Source organism: Mustela nivalis (genome assembly GCF_964662115.1).
Source record: "Mustela nivalis genome assembly, chromosome: 14".
NCBI classification, from domain to species: Eukaryota; Metazoa; Chordata; class Mammalia; order Carnivora; family Mustelidae; genus Mustela; species Mustela nivalis.
The window spans coordinates 77,508,181-77,533,231 of NC_139033.1; the positions used below are offsets into that span (position 1 = coordinate 77,508,181).

The following is a 25,051-nucleotide window of genomic DNA, read 5'->3' on the forward strand; positions in this document are numbered from 1 at the left end:
GGGGAGAGCAAACTTGTCCCCAGTCTATGAAGTTAGGTGGTGATGTGAAGCTGTAATGAGCTCCCAACACATTTCCACTGTGTTACCATGAGGGACCAATGGGACCTGACAGACTTTCTCCTTAAAATTGTTGTGTGTGTGAGGGGGGGTGCCTGGGTGGCTCTGTCAGTTAAGTGTCTGCCACCGGCTTAGGTCATTAGGCCGTGATCCCAGGGTCCTGGGATTGAGCCCACATTGGGTTCCCTGCTCAGTGGGAGCCTGCTTCTCCCTCTCCTTCTGCCCCTCCCCCCACTTGTACTCACGCTCTCTGTCTCTCTCTCTCAAATAAATAAAGAAAGAAAGAAAAGTAAACTATGACTAGGACCAAGTGTCCTGCATTTGTGGGTGTTCATATGTCAACACTCTCTCTTTCAAAAAATTGTTCTGCCTTCATAAGCATATTCATAAAGCCCCTGGAGCACAGTATATTCAACTCAGAGTAATCCCCAATAAAAGTCACTGTTAAAAGAAGCTTACTTTTCTGCTTCACACTAGACAAGAGATTGTCCCTTCAGTCTCTGATGGGACAGAGTGGAAATGAGTCCCAGATTTACTCAGACTCCCTTGGTGTTGACCTCCCCAACACGTAAGTTCTCAGAAAGTTTTACCAGGTGTGATTTAAAATATGAAATACCCTTTGACTTAGCATAAGATAGCAGTATATATTTAAGTAGGGGTGATACATTAAACAAGGCTTTTTATTTCTTGAAATAAAACAACAGCAATGATTGTAAACTTTTCATGGGCAGGAATGCTTAGTGTTTCAGGGCAGAGCAACACCAGCCTTTAAGGCAGACTGACAATGGTGTCACCTCTCACTATGGTATTAAGAAGGTTGTCACCTGTTGACTCAAAGACAGTGAAAGGCTTGTAAGAGCCAACAAATGGGGCAGAAACGCTGCTTCCATGAAAAGTGACCCCGTATCAACATGGTACAGTCCTGTGAGCTCTGACGGAGAGCCGACCTCATAAGAACTCCCCACCCATTCATCTAGCGGAAGTAGTATCTCACTGTTTCTGGTGCTCCTGGGGTTGGGCCCTGGGTCCTGGGATGTCGTCCTTCCCCCTTGCTGTCAACACATGAACTCATCTATTTCGTGGAGAAGACGAGCTATGTGGTGTGTTTATTCACTGCTCCTCTTTCTCTAGCTTCCTGTAGGATGGCCGGTCCTCTTTCCTACTTCCCTCTTCCCTACCCAGGCCTCTGATTCCACGCTTTCCAGACCCCAGACCACCCCCCACAAGCCTCACCCCCCTGCCTTGATCCCCACCCGGACCTTCTTCCTTTGGCTTTAATACTAAGAACTTTTGCTTTTCTTTTTTCTACTATTCTTTTCCTTGACACCTATAGAGGTACAGATCCTCTCCATTCTAAAATTATCCTCTCAATTTGCCTCTCCCTTGAACTGATTCTCTCTCTGGCCTTTCTCTTGCCTGTGCTCAGCCCCTTTGAAAGGGGAGCCACAGGATGACCTATGGCAAGTCTGTTCAGTGGCGTCCAGCCCAAACTGCCCACCTGCAGAATTGCGAGCAAAGGAAATGGTTGTTATTTTTCATCCACTGAGTTTGGGGTGCCTGGGTGGCTCAGAAAATTAAGCAAGGGACTAGCTCAGGTCATGATCTCAGGGTCATGAGATCAAGCCCCATGTTGGGCTCTGCGTTTGGTGCAGGCCCTACTTGAGTTTCTCTCTTTCTCCCTCACTCTCTGCCCGTACCTGTTCTGCATGCTCTCTCTCTCTATATATATATACACATAATATATAATATTTATTTAATTTATTTTTAAAATATATATTTAATTAATTAAATTAAATATGTATTAATTTATTATATATTATATAGAATAAATATATAATAATAAATATATATACATTTTTAGGCCATTATGTTTGAGGCTGTTTGATTGCAGCAATAGACAACTGATATGGTAATTATTGAATGAATAAATAGCTCCTGGAGCTAGAGATGAACCTATACCTCCCAGCGGGGAGGGTCCAGGAAATGAGTTCTCCTAGTGTCACCGTGTATACATGGATACCTCCTGAGGCAGCCAAGCTATGATGGGGTAGCTTCAATTATTAGAAAGTTCTTCATATCCCACTGAAACTTACCAGAGCTTTTGCCAACTTGTCTTTTTTTTTAATTTAATTTAAAATTTTTCAGTGTTTCAAAATTCATTGTTTATGCACCATACCCAGTGCTCCATGCAATATGTACCCTCCCTAACTTGTCTTAAACTCTGTTATCTTGAACCTTGCAAATAAATTCAGACATTTCCTCTATTTCCCAGTATTTCAAACAGTTACAAATGGGTATTGTTTTTTGCCTCCTTCCATTTTTTTTTCTACTTCAGACAGAACAATTCTTGGTTCTTTCTCCTCTTCTTCATTTGTTATGATTTCCAGGTCCTTTGTCAACATGATTGTTACCCTCAAAGTCCCTTTGGTAGAACAGCTCTCATATATCTCATATTCTGTCATTTAAAAAAAATATTTTATTTATTTATTTGACACAGAGAGAGAGCACAAGTAGGCAGAGTGGCAGGCAGAGGGAGAGGGAGAAGCAGATTCTCTGCTAAGCAGGATGCCAATGCTGGGCTCAATCCCATGACTATGGGATCATGACCTGAGCCAAAGGCAGCCACTTAATTGACTAAGCCACCCAGGCACCCCACCATATTCTGACATTTTAACAGTTTTTCTGTTCCTTAAAAATCAGTACAAGCTCTATGATTTTAAGTTTACTGCCAGTCATATCTCCTTCACTCCCACAAACCCCATAAACATAGGGCCCACAGGTCAGTGGGCCCCTGCCCTGTGAAGCTGAAATTCCTAGAAGCAGCAACAGAACATATTAGAAAGTATATAGACTAGAGGAAACTTTTCCAAAGAGAGTATTACGGAGAAAAGGAAAAAAAGACATTTTATACCACCTCAGCTAATTATCATTGAGCGGTCCTGTTGCTATTATTCAACAGACTCCTGTTTCAGATGTTAAACTTGTGAAAAAATCCAATAAATAACAGTAATCCTATCCATATTTAAATCTTAATATTCAATCTAACAGAATAAGCAAATATTTGTAGTTCAATTTCCTCTGTACAAAGAAGTCATATTGTCCTGTCGCTCATCAAAGAATGAGTCAGAGGGTGAGCCTGAGTCCAAGCCACCTGACCTCACTTTTCTCTACCGTACCACATTCCCTTCTGCTCCCCAATGAGCCATTTAAGAATTATTGGGTCACACAGCAATATATCATTTCTTCTTTTAAAAATAACTACAATATACATTTGCCAAAAGGGGAAGACATCTGGACGCTATTGCTGACTAAAGGCAACAGTGAGTCCAAAATTCCCAAGTCCAGGGGGTGGAAACCAATGGAACACTTAAAGATCCTCACTGTTTCTGCCCCCCTGTCCCCCTTTATTTGGCTATAAAACTTATAGAGGTTCACATTAATCTCATAACCAGCCTGGATGGAAGGGAAACAAAAAGGGATCAGGCATTTTTCTGGCTTACTTTTTCGGACTCCCGCCAACATTTCAGGATGAATATGTGAGCATAGATATCCTCCACACAGATCCAGCTGGAAAGGCTCAAGGTCGTGTCTGTCCACACCCAGTCCATCACAGCCCTCAGCTCCGTCAGAAACGGAACGAGGCGGAACCTGCCAGAAGCCACATCTTGTTAGACAGATAGTTGTGGGGTGGCCCCCATCACCCTCTCAACCCCAGGAGCTCTTGTAGTTCTCTGTCATCTTAGCCTTATGTCTCAGAAACAATTCTCAGGGTGACTCTTATGGTAAAATACAACTGGGATTACAAACTCTTTCCATCATGAGTCAATGTATAAATTAGTATTGCCCATTCATTTTTCTTTTTTTTTTCTTTTTGTTGATGGTCTTAACAAATTAGGATTCCCTTTTTATTTTTTTTTTCTTTTTAAACATTTTTTATTTATTCAAGAAAGAGGGTGAGAGAGAGCACAAGTGGTGGGTGGAGGGGCAGAGGGAGAGGGAGAAGCAGACTGCCCATTGAGCAGGGACTGGATCCCAGGGCTCGATCTCAGGACCCTGGGATCATGACCTGAACCGAAGGCAGATGCTTAACTGACTGAGTCACCCAGGCTCCCCAGGATTCCCTTTTTAAATACATTTGAAGGTGTCCTCTCCCTCACCAAAGCTTTGTAGGGGTTTAATCTTTTTGATTAAATTTATCTCTGAATATTTCATTGTTTTCGGCGATGTTGTGAACGAGATAGTTTTCTTTGTTGTTGTTGTTGTTTTCCCCCACGATATTTTGTTTTTAGCATATGGAAACACCACTGATTTCTGGGTGTTGATTTTACAGCCTGCAAATTTACACTGAATTCGTTGATTACTTTCAACAGTTCTCTGTTTGAGTCTTTAGGATTTTCTATACTTAAGAACATATCTTCTGCAAAGAAACTCCATAATTTTACTTTTTTAAACATTTGCTTGTGAGAATTTGTTGGTCAGAGGATTATTGAACATTGGGGTTTTGCTGCTGAATGAGCTAGGAAAAGTTAGGTAGCTGGTGCCTGAAAGATGAGGACAAATGACTGCTGTCAGAGGGAGCAGGACAAGTGTTTGGTGGCACACAGTAGAGCCCACACCTGGTGGACTTAGTCGGTGCCCAAGTTTAATAAGATTCTGGCTTTGTTTCTTGTATTTAGGAATGGGTTGGCCTGGGCTCCTCTTGGGTCTGGAGGCTGTTCCTTGTTTCTTGACTAACACAGAGCTTCTCTCCGGCTGCAGAACCCAGGTGCACCTCATGGCCTTTCCCCTAGACCACTCAGCTCTGCCAAGTGAACACTAATCCAACACCTGGAAGAAATACCAGGCCATCCTCAGACCAACACCAAGTGACTCAGCGAGCATGCTCGACAGCTCTTTTGTGACTACGTCACTATCCCTATGTCTGGTACAATTGAGAAGCCAGCAGTGCCATGAGCAGCCTGGCCTTTTATGCTCTGGTACAATTCCAAGGGAACAGAGAGGAACTTCTACCAAAGAAATCCTCAACAAAGAGCCAATATGCTTCATTTGAGTAGCTAACTTACTATCAGGAACAAGCAAGCCATGTGGCATTTAGTTTGACGCTAGGTAGAATAAATGGCCCTTGTCAATGGAGGCACTTATCGTAAACACAAAATCCCAATGGTATTTTGAAAGAGTCCAGATTCCAAATTTCTGTTCTATTGTGCCCAGAAATATATTAATACTTAAAGATCATATATCCCTATTTTTCATCTTGAGATATTACCACACTAATTACTCAGGATACAGCAATAGAAAATTAAGCCATGTGGCTGATTTTAGAAGGACATACTGGCCAGATGTATGTCAATTATCCACAGAAAGTTATTTAAAGAGGCATATGTCTTTTGCCGAACATCGTGAAGAGTTCTGGGATGCTCCATATTGCTATGCCAGTGTTCTGCACCTTCCTATTTCTTCTTGAGGAAAATGAATGTCTTTTTCTTACCAGCCTCCCCTCCATGACTGTCTGTGGCAATACAGAGTGTCCTTCCTTACCCTTGAAACAAGAAGAGGTTGACATAATTGTAGCTCTTGGTGAGGAAGTTTCCAAGGACTCGTGTTGGGTAGCCACAACGGATTTGGTAGGCAGACAGCCCGAAGTAAACACATTTCACAAAGTACCAAAGCTGAGCAACCAGGTTCTGGCTGAACTTCCTAAAATGTAAAAACACAGGAAAGTGAAATAATGCTACAACATCACATCAGTTTAATTTAAAAAAAGAAAAGCCTAATTGACCCTCTGGCGCTTAGAGTCAATTCAATTGTATATAGATCACTTCAAAGGCAAAAAGTAAGGTAAGAAAATCTAATAATTAAAAAAAATATATATATATAAACGGTGCCTCCAATGTATTAGTGCATTATTCAGTTTTTAGACCATAATTCATTTATTTTTAAGCAAATTTACTAATATTTTCTCCCAACATGGAAGATGATGCTACCATGTTCCAAATCAAAGCTCATCAAAAAATGCATTTTTTTTACTACAAAAGGACCCATAAATGGAAGATGTAGGAGAAAGTATTCTGAGAAGTGAATTACCTCCTCCCCTCATTTTTTTGTTTGTTTTGTTTTTGCTATATATATATATATATATATATATATATATATATATAGAGAGAGAGAGAGAGAGAGAGAGAGAGGTCATGGATTAACAAAGTTTAAAACCAGATGTGGGTTCCAGTTGTGTTTATAAACCATAGCAATTACTCCTCAAGACATCATGCCCAAGACATCCATGACTTTATTTGAAGATTTTCCCTACCTCTGAAAATCTATGATTCCATGATCTAACATTCTTTTCTTAATGATGCCTCGAACAAGAGAGATCACAGTCCCTTCTCATGGGGAATAATTGATGAAGAGACCCACAGTGCTGGACAGTTCATAAATGCTAGGATAAGTTGGAGGAAAAACTTGGTGGAACTAAATTTCACACCAGAAACAAATCTGAAACACTTTTCAAAGGATGGTGAGCCACAGGACCATTTTAAACTTTGGATTAAGGCAGAATTCTACAAGAATACTAGACATGGTCAATATATGTTTAAAAGGAAATGAAACATAAGACTTTTGACTCAGCAAGCACTAGGCAGGTATCATTTTCCCTGGGTTTAAAATTAAGTGTAAAGTTTTTTACACCAGTATATTACACCAGTATATTACTTTTTGTATTTTGGATTTGTTTTGTTAACTTTTAATTTTGACATTAGAAGAAGACGTGTTTTTTTTTTTTTTTCTTTTAGCTGAAAATAGCTATTTAGTTGACCAGATACAAGAACCGTCCAGGAACACTTGAATCTTTGTGTCCCAGGGGCCTGGTAACCTCCATGGAGATCTCAATACGTAGAAACCTCAAAAATATTGCTTGTAAGTGTCTCTGCTGTGAAGAAACCAGCTTTGGTATTTCAGTTCCTAATAAATTAAAAATATTTGACCATGATCTAGCACTTGACAAGTTATTAATAAACACATCAGAAACCTTAGAGAGAGCCCATCTCAACCATCCCTTTCCTCTTCCTTCCTGGGGTTGTATCTATTGGCACTGTAGTAGGAAAAAACATTCTTTTAACTCTGCAGGGAAATGCCCTTGGCTTTTACAAATAATTTGTACAATAACTGCATGAGGAAAAACTCTATATTTATCAAAATTATAATCAAAGACTTAAAACTGTATTGTCTTCTAGTCCTTGTAAAAGGACCAACCCATATTATGATGAGCACTGGGTGCTGTATGTTAAGTGCTGAATTACTAAATTGTATACCCCAAACTCATTTTACACTGTATGTTAACTAGCTGGAATTTAAATAAAAACTTAAAAACAAACAAATAAACAAACAAACAAACCTTTCCCTTCCTACAACCTTAAAATGAATCAAGTTGGAATAAATCATAGTTAATCTGTAGTTACTGAAGTAATTGTGTCAGATCTAATTAAGGACATTAAGATTGTCCCACACTGAAAGACCTATTTCTTTGGTGATCTCTCCATTTTTTATTGCTGGAGGCTGGAATCATGCCTTACTTATCTCTCCATCGCCCAGAGCACAGGCCACACAGGGCTTTGTAGACTGTAGGCACCTAATGAAAGTCTGTACACTAGATCATATGCATATACACAAGAAATGCCATTTTTTTCAGATTAATTATTCAAAACACCAGAGCTTCCTGATGCTCAATATTATAACCAGTAGCCATAATTTTTTTCTGTATGCTTTAGAACCATACAGAAATTCCAATTCCAATGTGTACCTTCCCTTACACTTTTCCTGTTTTGAAAGGATTTAGATAATATGACTATTAATGAATGTTTTCTTTTGCACAATAATGAATTAAGTTTTCAGTAACAATATCTGGAGAACAAATGAATTATTTTCATGTTAACAAGTGATGGCAGCATAGGGCTTGAAATGTCATGAATGTGTTCTGTCACAGACATGCTGGCAATGAAGACTCAAGGCTCACCGATCCTAACATATCTTGAATTAAATATCCAAAAATAAAGATAGGGCAATCCTTTGCATTAGGAATGACCATTGAGGTGAGGCCATGAGATGAGACAGAAATGATCTCTGCGGCCATTCTCAAAAAATGTTTATAGCAGCTTTATCTGTAGTTACCAAAGAAGTAAAAACAACTCGGGCACCTGGGTGACTTAGTTGGTTAAGTGAATGCCTTTGGCTCAGGTCATGATCCTGGAGTCCCAGGACTGAGTCCCCCATGCGGCTCCTTGCTCAGCAGGGAGTCTGTTTCTCCCTTTGACCCTCCTTCTTCATGTTCTCTGTCTCTCATTCCCTCTCTCTCTCTCTCTAATAAATAAATAAAATCTTTAAAAAAGGAAGTAAAAACAACCCAAATGTCCTTAAACTTTTCTATACTTAAACACTCTTCGGAACATTTATATGATAGAATATTACTGACCAACAAAAATAATTAAGTACTGACACAGGCCACGATAGGGATGAATATCAAATACACTATGCCAAGTGGAAACAGCCAGCCTTCAAGGCCATCGAATGTGTGATTCCATTCATATGACATTCTGGGAAAGGCAAAATTGTAACAGAACAGAAAATGCATGTCCCGGAAGCTAGACGTGAGGGAGAAGGGGCCTACAATGGACAAGAAGAGTTTCTGGGTGATGGAACTGTTTGATAACTTCCTAAGTTTTTATTACTTCAAAAACTGAGATATTATTGCCATACAACATTACATTAGTTTTAGGTGTACAACTGCAGTCAAACTTTTAAATATTTATCATAGTGCCTCAATCCATGGAAGTCATTGTGTCGTCCTTCCCACAAAGGGCCACGTCTTTGCTTTAGTCACAGGGACATGATGCCCCTTTTCACCTGGTCTACTGCCCTGGACATAGCAGGTGCTCAATAAATGAAAAATTGAATTGATTATGCAATTCAATATGCACAAAAGAAGTTTTCATTCATTCAGTCATTTTAAAAAACATTCCAGCTCTGTTTGGTTTGGAAGGTATTATTGCTTAATCCCCAGAGCCTATGCATATGTATTGTTTCATGGCAAAGAAGACTTTATACTTGATATTGGTTAAGGTGTTCAAGGTAGAGAGAGTGCCTGGGTTATCCAGGTGAGTTGAATCTAGTTAATGAGCCCTTAAAGGGAGAAATCTTTCTCCGCTGTGCTCAGAAGCAGCCAAGATGGCAGAGGAATGTTCAGAATGATGCAATAAGAAGCGGACTCCATGCACTGAGGTTGCCTTTGAAGGCTAAGGTGGGGCCATGAGCCAAGGAAGGCATCTCCGGAAACTGGAAAAGACAAGTAAAGGGATTCTCCTCCAGAGACTTTATTTTTTTATTTTATTTTATTTTATTTTTTTCAAGATGTTATTTATTTATTTGAGAGAGAGTGAGTGTGAGCGAGAGAGCAGAAACAGAGACAGAGGAGGAAGCAGGCTTCCAATTGAGCAGGGAGCCCGATGTGAGGCTTGATCCCAGGACCCTGGGCTCATGACCTGAGCTGAAGGTAGTCACTTAACCAATCGAGCCATCCCGGCGACCCACCCGAGGGCCTTTAGAAAGGAATGCAGCCCTGCCAACACCTTGATTTTAGTCGAGTGAGAACTGTATCAGACGTCTGGCCTATACAACTTTAAGGTGATAAATTTATTTTGTTTTAAGTCCTTAGTTGGTTGTAATTTGTTACAGCATCAATAAGAAACTCATACAAGTGGGAACGACCCAACTATTTGGTGATTTGATCCTGCTAAAGGATTCTCTCGGGTTTCGCCATTGCCATGGTCCTGGAAACATCAGTCTTTGTTGAGGACTGTTCTATCGAGACAGGGCAAGATCGATGTTCTGGAGCTCTCTGCTGGGGGTGAAAAAATTAAATTCTTTTCATAAGTGCATAATGAATAGTAGGTTATATTATGATAACAAAACTTCTTGGAAGTGAGTATAGAATGCTCCCCATGGGAAGAGAGGTGTAGCATAACAATTGGGTCAAGAGGTCTGTGATTGGGATCTGATCTCACTACTAGCTAGTTGAGTGACTTTGGGAATCCCTCTTGGGTTTGGTTTCACCCACCTTCATCTGTGGAATTAGTAGGTCTAGAAATATTTTAAAGGTCTCTTTCACTCTGAAATTAAGAGTTTCTAGGAAGGCTGATGGAGAATGTGTGTTGAAGTTTTCAAATGTCACAGAAATAATCAAAATTCATCATCTAACTACCATGGGTGTTGAATGTGGTTTATTTAGAAAATCACATTTATTCTGTTTTAAAGACTAACAAATAAGATCCACAATGTTCTCATGAACAAATTCTAGTATTTTTACAAAAAGTTTGCCTTAATCTGAATCATTTTATCAGCCAAGCTATGTTCACTCTCCCCATACACAGTGTGGCATGAAAAACTTACTGGGCTGTTGGTAGTCTTCTGGGGGAAAAAAAATCCTTTCTTTACTTAGTTCTGCTTCAGACTCATGGAAAATTATCCTAATTCCATTCTTCCTTTTAAAATATTTGCATTGCCACTGAAATCAAAAGGTCAAAGTCTAGCCCACTGGGTGAAAGCAGACATGTAGCTCCAACATTGTCAGAAGAGATCTGAATTTCCTTGTTAGGAATGACAACTGAGTCAAATTATGAAGCACATAAATGAGAGAAGTTTTCCTTACTTTCTAGTCATACTTTGGAAAAGCGTTAGCCAGCCTGATTGGCTTGTTATTCATGAGGCTTGGCCAGGGATGACCCTTGAGTTATGATAAAAAGATCAAATTTCCTGTTAAACGTGAAGACTTTTAATGAGATGTTAATTAAATTGATCATTATTATTACATTATAGGGGTGCTCCCACGTGCTCTAGTGCTGTCTCTTTGCTCCCATTACCTCCCATTTATACTAGTCCCCCTTGTTTCTCTTCTATCCACTAACCCACTCATTTGCTCAAGCATTAAGCACTGGCTTGGTCCCAAGTAGTGTTTCCAGTGGAGGCAGCCTGGGAAATCTAAAGAGTGAGGAAGAAGAGTGGATTGGTTGTGGGTCAGAAGAGTAGCGAGCCTCCTTTGAGGTGCAGGAGAATGTGGTGCCCTCTAGTTACTAAAGAGGTTCAATATGGCTGGAGCTTAGATTCCAAGGAGACAGAGGGAAAGGCAGGAGCCAGCCACTTCCAAGGATCTCACTAGCCCTTTCCCCATCGACCATTAGTCTCCTCTTTTTATGTGCCTCTCCCACTCCGACCTCATCTCTAGTGCATCTTAACCAGCACCAATAGCTTTATTAACAATGGCAGCATCATGGCGTCATGGAGATGAACGCTTCCCTCTCCTACCCTCTTCCTGTCAGGTGCTTTCCAAACACTGTCGCGTTGCTGTTTACAACTACCTTATGTGGTAGACACTACTGTCCTCCACCACCCACCAGCCCTCTATATTTTCTTCTACTAAATGGTCTCCATTTTTTTTCATCCACTATTGATATGACATAGGCTGATATCCTCATCCTTTTAGGAATGCCTGTAAGACCATGTCTCAGTTCATCTCTGTCTACTAAGGTATAGAGACAATGACAATGGGAGAATCCTGGTTTACTCAGATCTCTCCTCTCATTCTGAATATCCTATTTCCATGAATACATATGGACATGCAGTAAAATGCTTTCAAGGAATCAGTTCACATTTTGGAGTCACACTGAATTTAATGCTGATGAAGACCTCTCCCTTTTCCAACCCATGGTGCTGTTCTGTCATGCCTCCATCTGTACCTGGTGATTTTGTTGTGGCCATGCCTATGGGATGATAACCCATCATAGTGAGTGCACGTCTCCAGCTTCCACCTTACCTCTCAGTCACACCGGGCAGGATGAAGAACATCCAGAAATGAATTCCAAACACGAGAATGACCTGAAAAATGACCTTTCCCAGTACAGTCTTCCTCAGGTATAGGGCTCGGTCCACCACCATGGTTCCAAACTGAATGAGGACCATCACCAAAAACGGCCCAGGAACCTGGTCCTCCGACAGTGAAGAGGTGATGTCTGCTGCTGCTGAGTGTTTCTGGTAAGGAAACAACAGGTTCACCCATGAGTGGCATTTCACAGGACAGCATCCCTCTTACTCATTGAACGTGTGGTGGCCTTTGTCCCCAACCTACCCCGAAGGCCCAGAAGCCAAAGACGATGATGACAAAGTCAACAGTGTCAGCCAGGAACATGAGCACATACACGTCGGTCACAGCACTGTAGTCTGGGTGGATGAGGTCATAGAAGAACTGTCTGATGGGCACATATATTTGCAGAGTCCTGCAAAACAGAGACCCCCAGCACTTGCTTCAGGAGGGGTGGGTGGGAAGAATGACCAGATACTGCCATCATTCCATTCCTCTGCATTCCTCTTTCTAAGCAGGTCACACCTCCCTCTTCAGGCTCAGCAGAGTTGGCTACAGGGGCCTCCTGCTCTAACAGAGAGCATAGACAAATTTCTTGCCAAGGAAGGCACTCTAGCCCTCTTTGCTGATGAGACCACAGGCCTCTTCTCATGCTTGAAGCATAACAGTGGTCTCAGGTCTCAAGGTGGGGGGTTTGTCACCTGATTCAATGACTCCCTCTCTGGGAGCCCCTAAGCATGCTCCCTAGTTCTCTGTGTTTTATTTCCTCTACTGGAAAACTGGGGTAAGAAGCAGACCGGAGACTTAGGGATGGGGTGAGAATTGTATGGGGCTATATGGCGGTGCTTAGACCTGGAGTCTGACCCAAACACCAGGGACACATTAGGTAGTCCCTGCTCTTCTCCTGTTTGGGTCCTGTGCCCCTCCTTGTTCCCAGGTGGTGCCTTGGGCTTTTGACTACACCTTGTTCTGTCCAGCCTCTGCCTTCAATTCAAGACCATGTTCAGTTTGGATGGCCCACCTGGTCTTGGAGCCCACATTCAGCGCTATCCTTCCAGAACCTCCTCCATTCCTGTGGCTCATCTGCTGCCCTATGTCCCTGGCACTTGGACATGGGATGGTGAGCATTTTGTTGGAGATGAGCTGTGTGACATAGGACCTTAGTTTCCACTCTCTTGGTTGAGAGTGTTTCTCTAAGTCCCTTCCAACTTTGACATCATACCCCTGTCTGTCTGGTTGGGCTTTAGCATGATGATGCTTGGGAAATCCTGAACCAGGAATCCTGAAATCATTTATTCTTCAAATAGGAAAACTGTGCTTATAAACATAATGGATATAAAAATGAATCACACTGAAAATTGATTTTTAAAAACAACACATCCCCTCACACCTGTTAGAATGGTTATCATCACAAAGATAAGAAATAACAGGTGTTGGTGAGTATGTGGAAAGAAGGGAACCCTTGTGCACTGTTGGTAAGAATGTAAATTGGGGCAGTCATGGTAGAAAACAATAGGCTCCCCCTAAAATTCAAAACAGAGCTACCATATGAGAAAGCAATTCCACTTCTGGGTATTTATCTGAAGGAAACGAAAACTACTAACTCAAAAAGATGTCTGCCCCCCAGGTTCAGTGCAGCATTATTTACAATAGCCAAGATAGAGAAGCCGCCTAAGTGTCCAGTGATGGATAAATGGAAAACAAAAATGTGTATACACACACACACACACACACACACACACACACGCACACAATGGCATACATTGAAATATATATATTATACATGGAACAAGTCAGAGACTATCAGATAACATATGATCTCACTAATATATGGGATCTAAAGAAAAATCAAAATAAAAAATCCATACTCATAAATACAGAGAACAAATTGGTTGTTGTCAGAGTGGGGCCTGGGCAAAGGGGTGAAGGAGGTCAAAGCATACAACCTTCCAGTTATGAAATAAGTTAGTCCTGAGCTGTAATGTGCAGCATGGTAACAACAGTTAATTAATCCTCTACTGTACATTAATCTTAAATACTCTCATTATAAGAAAAATAATTTGTGACTATACGTGGTGATGAACGTTAGCTAGACTATCGTTGTGATCATTCCCCAGCATATGCATATATTGAATCATTATGTTGTACACCTGAACTTAACCTGATATTATATGTCAGTAATATCTCCATTAAGAACAATGGGATAACTGGTCATTTTCTTCTGCCTTAAGCAGATGATATCTGTGATATGAGAAGTAACTTCTCTGCCCTTTAGTCCTGGTTTATATAAAACAACTGATACCAGCTTCCTGGCCCTAACATAAAACACCCCACGCAAATGTGTTCAGGCACTCACTTCTTTATGGTAAATGCTTTTGCTTTGATTAAATGTTCTTGAAGCTTTTCCATATAAAGTTCCCTTTTGCTCTTCTGCTTGATGCTTAAAACACTGCTTCCTTTTTGACTGCTGTTCCTTGTGCTTGTGCTGCCTAGAAATACAAAGAAACCAAGATGTTCTGAGCTATGGGTTTGTTGACATAAGAACCACAGAAACCCCTGGGACCCCCAGGGCGGAGGGATGGCGTGAAGTGGATTTAGAGGGTGGGTATACACAGGTGCCTGCAAGAACAGTGACTAAGGATTTGGAACCTGCAGTTTCACCTCTGCCTCCCCAGTAAAATGCATCTATGGGCTTCTACACCCAACACTCACTCTTTCTGAAGTTGTTATGGAATCTTTATCCCCGGAAGAAAGATACTGGAAGAAGGGACCCCAGGTTGTGGGGTTTCCAGATCGGGTCAGTGACCTAGGCCTTTTTCATGTCTAGATTTCTCTAACTGCAAAATGGTTATCGGACGACTGCTGATGTCTGCCTGAAAAGCGTATTCCGAAGATGGATACGCAGGTGTTTGGAAAGCTTCAGGCAGGAGCACTATATATACGAAAACCCACTTTCTCCAAGAGTGGCAACTATCGGGCCTGTCTATCTGCTGGTAATACTCACTAGTTCATAAGAAAGGAACAAGAGTATAAATAGATAGTTTTGCTAAAAGTTCCCTTGATTAAATGTAAAAATATTTTCAAAATGAATTGTGCTTTATAGTATTCTGGTCACACCCAGCAGAATTCTCTGGATGTGACTTAAAAATTAGCATGTGCCCACATGGGCAGTGTCCTGGCACCTTTGCACAATTACCCGAAGTCTTTGTCCTGGGAAGGAATCAGACATTTTGAAGCATGAAGTGACCGTCCCACAGCTGAGAGAGGATCTGAACTCGGGTCTGTCTGTTTTCAAAGTACTTTCTTCTCTTATCACAACATATTTCTTTGACAGCACCCAGTAAACCCCTTTACCGGAGACCCAGATCGCTAGTACCAGAAGAACCAGAAAACTCAGGAGTTACTCTAGCCTAAAGATATCTTGTGATAGATACCTCTTTGGGACCTATTGGAAGAAAAGCTGGATCTGGGGGATATCTGGGAGCTGCTTCCCGATCGCTTCCTCCGGACGGCAGAAGGCTGCTCTGGGAAGGATACGTGTACCGACTCTGCCGACGCAGCCAGGTTGATGGATTTCAGAGAATCGGAGGAGGCTCTCCTGCCACGACTAAGGGAGAGCTCATCATCGGACTCTTCCTTGTCCGTGCCACTGTCGGTGATGTCATCTTCATCCCACAAGCCATGGCACTGAGAAAGCATAAGGGACAACTCAGGGGGGCGTTCCAAGGGAGGGAGCTACATTCTTCCCTACAGTATTTCATCCCCCATGATCAGAAAGCCAGACCTGAGATATGGTGACTGTAGTTGGTGACACTGTATTATATAGCTGACATGTGCTGAGTTAGAATTTAAATGTTCTCACCAAATAAATAAATAAATAAGAGGCACCTGGGTGGCTCAGTGGGTTAAAGCCTCTGCCTGCGGCTCAGGTCATGGTCCCAGAGTCCTGGGATCGAGCCCCACATTGGGATCTCTGCTTGGTGGGGAGCCTGCTTCCCTTCCTCTCTCCCTGCCTGCCTCTCTGCCTACTTGTGATCTCTGTCTGTCAAATAAATAAATAAATCTTTAAATAAATACATAAATACATAAATAAAGGAAAAGACCAAAGAACACAGATACATATGGGAGGTGATGGGATTCCATGGAAAGGATCCTTTTACAGTGTTTCGTAAATCACATCATTGCGGGGTACACTTTAAATATACTATAATTTTTTTGTCATTCATACTGCAGTAAAGTGGAGAAAAGATGAGAAAACCAATGGATTCTAAGAAAGCTTTTTATCTCGATGTTTATGATGGTTGCAGTAGAAGGGGAATGAGAGAGTGTAGATCATAAGAGCATGGCTCATGAACTGACATGGAGGTAGATAATGTTTGGCAGATGGAGTAAAGGTGAAATTAGAATCACTTGACATGTTCCTGAGTGAAAGCACTTTCTAGAGCATCCTTCTCTGTGCTTACAAGTAGCATTTTAAATATCAGTGGGTGAATTTACTCCCATGGCCCCATGTTCACCAAGTATCTATACTTGAATAATGATGCTTCCCTCCGTCAACATACACAGTAAGATGTGAACCCCTGGATCACGCATGGCTGAGTCAGGAACAGTACTGCAAATGCTTTACCCCAAAAATATTGGTCCTCATATTAGACAGGGATTATGATGCACTCTGCAGAGTCTGGATTCTGCTTCAAAGAATAAGCAAAGGGACCTGGTAGGACAGATAGGAAGAAGGACAGCAGAAGAGGCTGAGAAAAACCAGGGACCTTGCTGGTGCAAGATGCTACCTGGATAGAAAATTCCCCTTCCAATGAACTTCCTGCTTCAGCTCAAAGCCACCCAGTGAGCCCACTGTCTTCTGGGTTCCCAAACTGTCAAGCTATGCATTTACTCCCTAAGACCTTGCCCAGTCCTCCCTCTGACACAGGCTATAGAGGACAAGAGCTCCAGGCCAATTTGCCAAAATTCAGTTGGTCAAAAAATAACTTGGAAAATGATCAATTCATTAAGAGAAAAAGTCATCTAATTTACAGACTTCTTAAATGTATATAAATACATTATTTCTAAAAGTTATTCAATGGATGCTATTCTTATAAACATAGCAAACATTCTAGATTTTCATAATGGGAATTTTCAACTTCTATTAATTTCTTTTAAATCATTTTAAAAGTTGCTTCTTCTTTTGCCAACATTTGAACATACTTAGATTCTTTTACTACTTTCGTAGTAGCATATTTGTTAGTGAACTCTTCCAATTATTTATAAAATTTCTAGAAACTCATACCAAATAGGATAGTTTTAACTGCTTTTGAAATTTCCATATGGTTGGAGTTGTTTGGTTTCCATAGCATTGTTTAATAGGTTTGCAAAGCTGTAGGGTAGTTTTGTCTTCTTATGAAAAGATTTGTCATTCCAAAAACTATTTTTCATTTCATTAGCCAAAATTTTAGCATTATAGTACCTCAAATACATTCATCATAAATATGAAATATTCTAAGAAGAAATCAGAGTAAGTATATCAATATGAAACACCAACATTTTGCTTATTGTATGCTTTAAGTATACAATTATAACTGTTAAACCATTTAAATATTAGTAAAAAGGCAGCCCAAATGTCCAAAGATTTATAAAAATTTTTAATTTTAAAAATTTTTAACTTTAAAAATTTTTTTTAGAGAGAGAGTGAGCAGCCTGGGAGGGGTAGAGGGAGAGGGACAGACTCTTTAGCAGGCTCCATGTTCCACTCAGAGCCAGATACAGGACTCAATCTCACGACCTTGAGATCATGACCTGAGCTTAAATCAAGAGTTGGATGCTCAACCAACTGAGCCACTCAGGTGCTCCCACAAATTTTTAAAATGTTGCACAAAAGGATTTAACAAGTTGCAAGGGAGTTCTGAAATGACAAGATTTATGCGGTCATGTCTTTTTTTTTTTAAATTGAGGTATAATTGACATACAACATAATGCCACCATGTCTTAAATGCAGAAATTTAAACTTCAATTTCTAGAACTAAAATAATGATGTTACTATATTTGTTAATATAGTCAGAACAAGAATTAGTAAACTGTATGAATTTAGCTAATTTATCAGAAGAACTGGAAATTTTAGGCAAATTCAATACTGGTTAACTGGTTTCCTTGGATAATATACCTTTGCAAACCCACCACTCTCCTTGACCCAGGTAAGGTTCCCCCTGAGTGGAAGGTTAGGGACCAGCACATTTTGCAAAATGGTGAAGACAGAGTTAAGATCCTGATCAAGCAATATGCAGAGAAAGCCCAGTTTGAAATAGCATACTGAGTAAGACAGAAGTCGAACACACTGTTACATATGTCTGCATGTGTGCATGTGCGTGTGTGTGTATGTTAACTTATGTCAGCTTGTTCTAAAAAAGAACGATAGGGCGCCTGGGTGGTTCAGTTGTTAAGCGTCTGCCTTTGGCTCAGGGTCCTGGGATCAAACCCAGCATTGGGCTCCCTCCTCAGCAGGAAGCCTGCTTCTCCCTCTCCCGCTCCCTTGCTGTGTTCCTTCTCTGGCTGTATCTCTCCCTGTAAAATAACTAAACAAAATCTTTAATAAACAGAAATGAATAAAGACACTACTTGATAAAATGAAATTGGATTATTTTGTAAAAAGAGACGAGGTTAAAATAAGAGGTGGAAGTAAAGTAGTGACAATTGGCACATTTATACATAAAATGTATATTATGCAGCAATTTCTAATTTTTAGAGTTGAGCAGTATATTTGAAAGCTTAGCTTATAGTTCACAGTGTACAAGAAGAAAGACCCACATGGTTTTTTCAGGGGGATGACAAGAGTTGCTGACTCTGAGACAGGCCATCCTATAGATAGGTCTTCCCAGAGTAGTGTAACAAATGGCTTTCTCAATAAGCTTTCAAGAAGCCCAGCTCTGGGCTTCACTCAACCATTAAATGTATGGTCTCTCACTGAAGCTAATCGTTTCATGGCAAGAAGTTACAAACAAAAGCAATTCTACTAAAAGAAGGTAGGCAGAAGTTGGACTTGAGAGGCAATATGACACTTCCTAAACTGTAGCTCTCTTGTGTTCTGGCTTAAACAAGGAGCAGAATTTAGTGTATTAGGCATGAAGATTTTTCACACCATCCAAGCAATTCCCACAAATATGGATTAAGTAGGATATGTTCATAACACAAGTAGAAATATGGGGGAATTTTCTCCCAAATTTATAACAAGTTCTATTACTGAGCACATCGCATTAGAGAAAATGTCCACTAAATGAATACAACTGTTAAAAAAAGAAAAAGAGCATACAAGTAGATGCACTCATTCGCCCTCTGGCCTCATGACCAATCCTAATGTTCAGGTTCTCCAGGAATATCACAGGTGGCTGCAGTTATCAACATGTGCTGGTCAGGTGTTCATGGGCCGTACCTTCAAAATTGACCGATGGAAGAAAAGAGCCAGGAGCTGGATGAGATCATAAAGGACATAACCTTCTTTCTTTTCCACTCCTATGATATTAGGTGGGTGGTAAGGTTTATCTTTGTTCAATTCCACATTCTTGTTCCAGGGAAAGAACCCAAATTGGAAAAAATACTTGACCACAATTGCCACCTACACACAGATGATGGAAATGAAAAAAAAAAATTTTACTCCTTTTTAAAAATGGTTATATATTAAAAACAGTGATATAAAAAATTAAAATATCATTTCTTAGTTTTGATGATAAGAATGAACAAAATTATGTGGAATAATAACATTATCATTCTCACATGGACTTTAGACCCACAGTAGTATTTTACTCTCACTAGTGCCTCTCATTGCACATACACGAGGCCCCATCAGGTTACCCATGACACCTACTTAAATGACTTTACTTTTGAAGAGTTGGCTAATTTATACTGATTGAATGAGATATTTATATAATTATTCAGTTATTAAAAATGGTAATGAGGAAAAGCTTGAACAAAAAGAAGTTTATATTTTATGTATTGCTTTCATTTGTTGTCCTCCTGAGCATCTCAGGTAGTTCTGAGGCCGATTTTCACTTTCCTCTGACCTCTTTCTTCTCACCGTTTTATTGATCTCTGGAAGTTCTCCTCAAGAAGAAATAAAAGTAAATAAAACAAAGACTTGCCAGTTATGGTGACTAGTTCAGGGTATAAATGTAGCGAGGCTGTTTGCGATAAAGACACATGAGAAAACTGATGTGCCTCATTTAAGCATACCGCTAACATTTGTGTCAGCTGAGGTTAATTGCAATATATGCAATTCATCAATAAAAATATTTTAAAAGTCCTCTTTTGACCTAGAGTTTAGTTTTACCTCTTCTCCTGTCTCTCTCCTTCTTACGGTCAAGCTTCTGCAAAAAACAGTCCTATGCTCCTTATCATGCTGAGCGGCACCGCCATATCCCGGATGCCAGAGCACAAGTCTGAAGATCACATCGCCTTTCCCATTCTCACTCACACCCCAAACTCTTAGTCATTTACTAAAACTTCTCATTTACCCACTCATTTAGCCTCATCGCCGTTGGGTAAGTTCACATCCTATGACCTCTCACCCAGACAGTTAAGACAGATTCCTAGCTGGTCTCCATGCCTTCACTTTCATTTTGTGTAAAACCTTGCTAAAGATAAGTATGTCTGAGTCATGCCTCTGTCCAAATATTTCCATACCAAGAGGAGAAAGTCCTGAGCATAAACTGTGTTGACATTCCTGAGATCCTGCTACTGTGCTGTTCACTCACAGCCTGCTTACCAGCCCTCACATCCAGCTGTCATTCCTGGCACATGACAGAATATCTGATGCCTTTGTTTCTTTGCATGGGTTATTCCCAATGACTTGCACCTCCCTTTGCTTTCCATCCTTTGGTGACCTTACATTCATCCCTTAAGACTCAGGTCTAAGATGCCTTCTGCTGATAAATGGCCATGATAGCCTCCTCCCTGTACCCATTAAGCTGCAAGAGGCACAGTATCCATCGTTTTTTGTATACTCTAATGCAGTTTTGTGTCATATTATAGGGCAGTTATTTGTTTACAACATATTTTGCCACATTGGTCTGTGAGCCATTGAGAAACAGAAAACAACTTAAAAAAAAAAAAGAACTTATTTTCTTTTTCTCATGCCTAGCACAGTTCTAGGGTTTTGGCACATAGTCTAAGTTGTAGAGTGAATTAACACCAAGTTAATCTTCCACTTCCTCACTCCTCGGTGTGATGGAGAAAATGGAGAACCCAGTTTAACTTAATAAAGAAAATTTTATTTTATGATGAAAGCTACATATAATTAGCTCTTGTTCCCTTTTCTAAGTTCTTCGTACCTGCTCTTCTTCCACTTCTAGGTTAGAAACTCCCTCACTCAGAGGTGTTAGAGAGAACAGACCCATTCCCCAAAGGGGAGTCATTTACGTCCCACATCACAAAGTGATGTAGTGGAAGTAATACTTAAAAGCGATTATTTTGACAAGAGTGTGATGGATAGCCTACTTAAAATAATAGACACAAATTTGGTTTTACATCTTTTATTTTTATAAGCATTTAAATGTATTTAAATAATTATTATGGAAAAGAGATACATGATAGTTTAAACTGTTGCTTTTGAGATGATTTGACAAATAACTTTGTTTCATTTTATTGAACTACCTATAAACCAACACAATTTCTAGAATCTAAATGTACATCCACCTTGAGTTCTTTCCTTTAGGAAGCAATCATAGTATCATCGTTAGCAAAAACTTTCCCTTATGAGCCACGTAAGAAAATCAGTCTTATTCATAGACTCCAGAACACAAAGAACTACAATAACCCAAGGCACAAAGTCTATCAAGTCTCCCATTTTATTCCCAGTTTTATTGTTATTATGGGAATTTGTGATCTTGTATATATTTAATGGAGGAAGGACTGAAAAGCAGGTTTAGACAATTGGGAAGACTTGTCTCCTGTCCCTTTATATTTGATGGAAATAAGGTATCTTACCCTTTTGTCATTCAGATTTTTAGGTAGGTACTTATATGGCTTTGTGTTTAGGTGTGTGGACACTGGCTTTTAGGCTTAAAAATGGGAAATAGGGAAATTGGGAGGGAGACAAACCATAAGTGACTCTTAATCTCACAAAACAAACTGAGGGTTGCTGGGGGGAGGGGGTTTGGGAGAAGGGGGTGGGATTATGGACATTGGGGAGGGTATGTGCTTTGGTGAGTGCTGTGAAGTGTGTAAACCTGGTGATTCACAGACCTGTACCCCTGGGGATAAAAATATATGTTTATAAAAAATAAAAAGTTAAAAAAAAAATTCAAATTTCAAAAAAAAAAAAAATGGGAAATAGATCTGTTGTACCAAACTATATTCACAATGATTACTGTATTGTATAATTCAGTGTCCATTCACTGGACATCCACCAGCACCAGGCACCACACTTAATTCTGCATAACACATGATCTCTGTGGCTAATATCACAGGATGCATGAGCAGATTTCAAAAGCCTACCCCACCGTTTGCCAGCTGGGTAACTCTGGTGAATTATATAGTCACACTAAAGCTGTTTCCTTCTCTGTTAAGTGGAATGACAGTAGCACTTATCTTGTGTGAGGTGTATAATGTGAAAAGATACACAATTGCTAGCATTAAACCGCTGTGAGTAATAATTGAGTGCCTATCTAAGAGCATCCATCTAGCCGAAAGTCCTATTTAAACTGTCCTGGAGACAGGGCAGAGCAGTCTAGAGTGAGTGCCAAAAGTGATTTCCAGGAAGGTTTTACCCCAAGCTTACCTCTGTGTAGACAATGGCCATCATCCAGAATCGTCTACTGGGTCTGGGAACAGACAGCATGGCCCAGAGGAAGATCAGAATGGGGAGCACAAGGGTGATCATGGAGGCAGAGACCATGTGGTTGAGTATGATCACAAAATAGCACACCATTTCTGAGCGTGCCACTAGAGTGTTGTACATGGCGTAAAACAACAGCAAGAAGCGGGGCTGGCCAACATAGAACTTCTCAGACTCTTCAAGCTCATCATCATGGAACATCCTGTTAAAATGAACAACATCATACGACATGGGTCTTCATGTCTCCAAATTACTGATTTCCACCTTGTATGATCCCTCCCCAACGACACGCCTTCCCACATTCCCCAGATTTCCAGTGGAGTCAACCTAATAGCCTATTCTAGAAAGAAATGTGTGCACAAGTGTCTACTCTGGGCAGCCTTTGCTAGTTCTATCGATCTATGATGGAAGCGCCCAACCCCGGGTCTCTGTGCTTGATCGTCTAGGTGGATGGTTTTCCGTAAGAGTTTCTCTGTCTCCAAGCACAGCAGACAGGGAAGCCCTCGCAGGCTCTTACTTGTTGAGCAGCAGCTCGCTGGCCGTCAGCTCATGAGTCAGGGGTGGTAAGATGCTGGACTCCAGCCTGTCCGAGCGGCTGTCGTCGGGGCTCACGGCCATGTGGCTCTGGCCTGCAGAGTCATCCCGCGAGCCGAAGGACAGGCGCTCGAAGCTGACCGCCTTGCTGTAGGACGGCGGGGCCTCCACATCCCCGTCTTCGGTGGAGTACTGCGGCAGCTCGGCATCCGGGGTGAGGCCGACTTCTGAGGCCTCCGACACCTCAGAGGCCTCCTCCGGCCCCATGTCTGCTCTGGCCTCCCCGCTCTGGTCAGCGTCTCCGGCCGCCGCCTCGTCATCCTGCTCGGCCTCCACCTCTGCGATGGTCTCTGTGGTCCCCTGGCGCGAGTACAACATGGTGCACTGCGTGGGCTCGCTGTCCAGAGAGAAGGAGGGCACACACCCGGTCTTAGTATCCTCCGGACTCTCAAGACACCTTCTCAGCGCTCCCCGATAAAAACATTAAGAGAAAATTAAATACCCCATCTCCCCACCCCACCCCAAGGCTGCATTTCACCTGCTTTATTCCTTCAGGATATCCCAGTCTGGTCCACAGAGCCTACAGACCGCAGGCTCTTAAATGCAAAAGCCGACAGGGCTCACACATCATCGTTGAAAACCTGAGCGAGTCCCAGGACATGACTCCTCAGTTGCTAAACCCACCTATGCACAGAGGTTGTCTGAATTGGGTCAGGACTCACAGCCATGGGTTCTGGTGTTTATTTCCAAATCAAGACAGAGTTAGCATAAGCACACCTAGCATTCTATTAAAGGAGGTGCCCATGGAAACAGGAAGCCTTGCCAGCCTGGGTCTGTGGGTATTGGTGGGGAGGTACTCTACTCTCAGTTCCACACAACAGGTCCACCCCTACCCATAAGGGGGAGGATAGGAACCATAAAACATTGGCTAAATTAAACAACAGCATTCTTTATAGAAAAAAGTGGCATTCTTGTTGAACATCTGTTCCTCCTCCCTATTTTCCCATCCTTTGCCTTTTTCTTACTGGTGCTTATCACATTTGACTGAAGTTTCACCTTTTCTCCAGCTCCCAGCCATCCTTGCCTGGCACATGCAAACACCCCTATTTTCTTCTCCCCAGTGCTGTGGACCCTTAGCCCTTCTCCCTTTGAACTGTTGGCTTCAACCCTGGGTGTACTCCTGCTCTCGCCACTTCCCCCCCACCCCCACCAAAGACTTCAATTTATTTTCTTCTACCTGTTCCCCCGGGGGGGGATTCATTCTCTCTAAGCTTCCCTACATAGCTTCATCTTCTGTTTCTGGCGACCTGTCCATCTCTCTTGTACCTCTCCTTCTTTAGTCCTTGGCCTCCTCACTTTCTCTGTCAAGTCCCTGCTGGAGACTTTGGAAATGAAAGTACAGCAGCCACACCAGGGAAATTCATGGCATGCCTGTTTTTATTGTCCATCCCAGCCCACCAAAGGGGAGAAGTGTAAGGATGTTCTGGAGTTGTGGAATCTGGCGGATGTAGAGCCATAGTGTATTAGACTACGAAATTGTACTGTTATTTGAACGACATATCGTGAGCATCTAGGGTCCACAAACACTGAGATTCTCAAATATACAGATTGCACTCATTTTTCTTATCATAGACACCAGTGTAGACATGTCAATAAGTGAGTGGATGGAGGTATGAATGGACAGATGGATGGATGGATGACTAGACCTTGGCAGAGCCCTTTGTGACATCCCAAGACTG

The 25,051-nt window shown here is 41.3% G+C and overlaps 1 protein-coding gene across 8 annotated transcripts in view; it reads right to left on the minus strand.

Moving 5' to 3' along the window:
* PIEZO2 (piezo type mechanosensitive ion channel component 2) overlaps positions 1-25,051 on the minus strand; it is a 451,232-nt gene that overhangs the window by 10,779 nt on the left and 415,402 nt on the right. For all 8 annotated transcript variants that reach the window (XM_082697369.1, XM_082697373.1, XM_082697368.1 and 5 more), the window contains 9 exons: positions 23,296-23,709; positions 22,722-22,980; positions 19,380-19,562; positions 15,394-15,646; positions 14,316-14,448; positions 12,227-12,374; positions 11,915-12,129; positions 5,596-5,754; positions 3,558-3,705 (listed from right to left, as the gene is read on the minus strand). In XM_082697369.1, the coding sequence (XP_082553495.1) occupies positions 3,558-3,705; positions 5,596-5,754; positions 11,915-12,129; positions 12,227-12,374; positions 14,316-14,448; positions 15,394-15,646; positions 19,380-19,562; positions 22,722-22,980; positions 23,296-23,709 (1,912 nt within the window). The remainder of the gene's footprint in view (positions 1-3,557; positions 3,706-5,595; positions 5,755-11,914; positions 12,130-12,226; positions 12,375-14,315; positions 14,449-15,393; positions 15,647-19,379; positions 19,563-22,721; positions 22,981-23,295; positions 23,710-25,051) is intronic.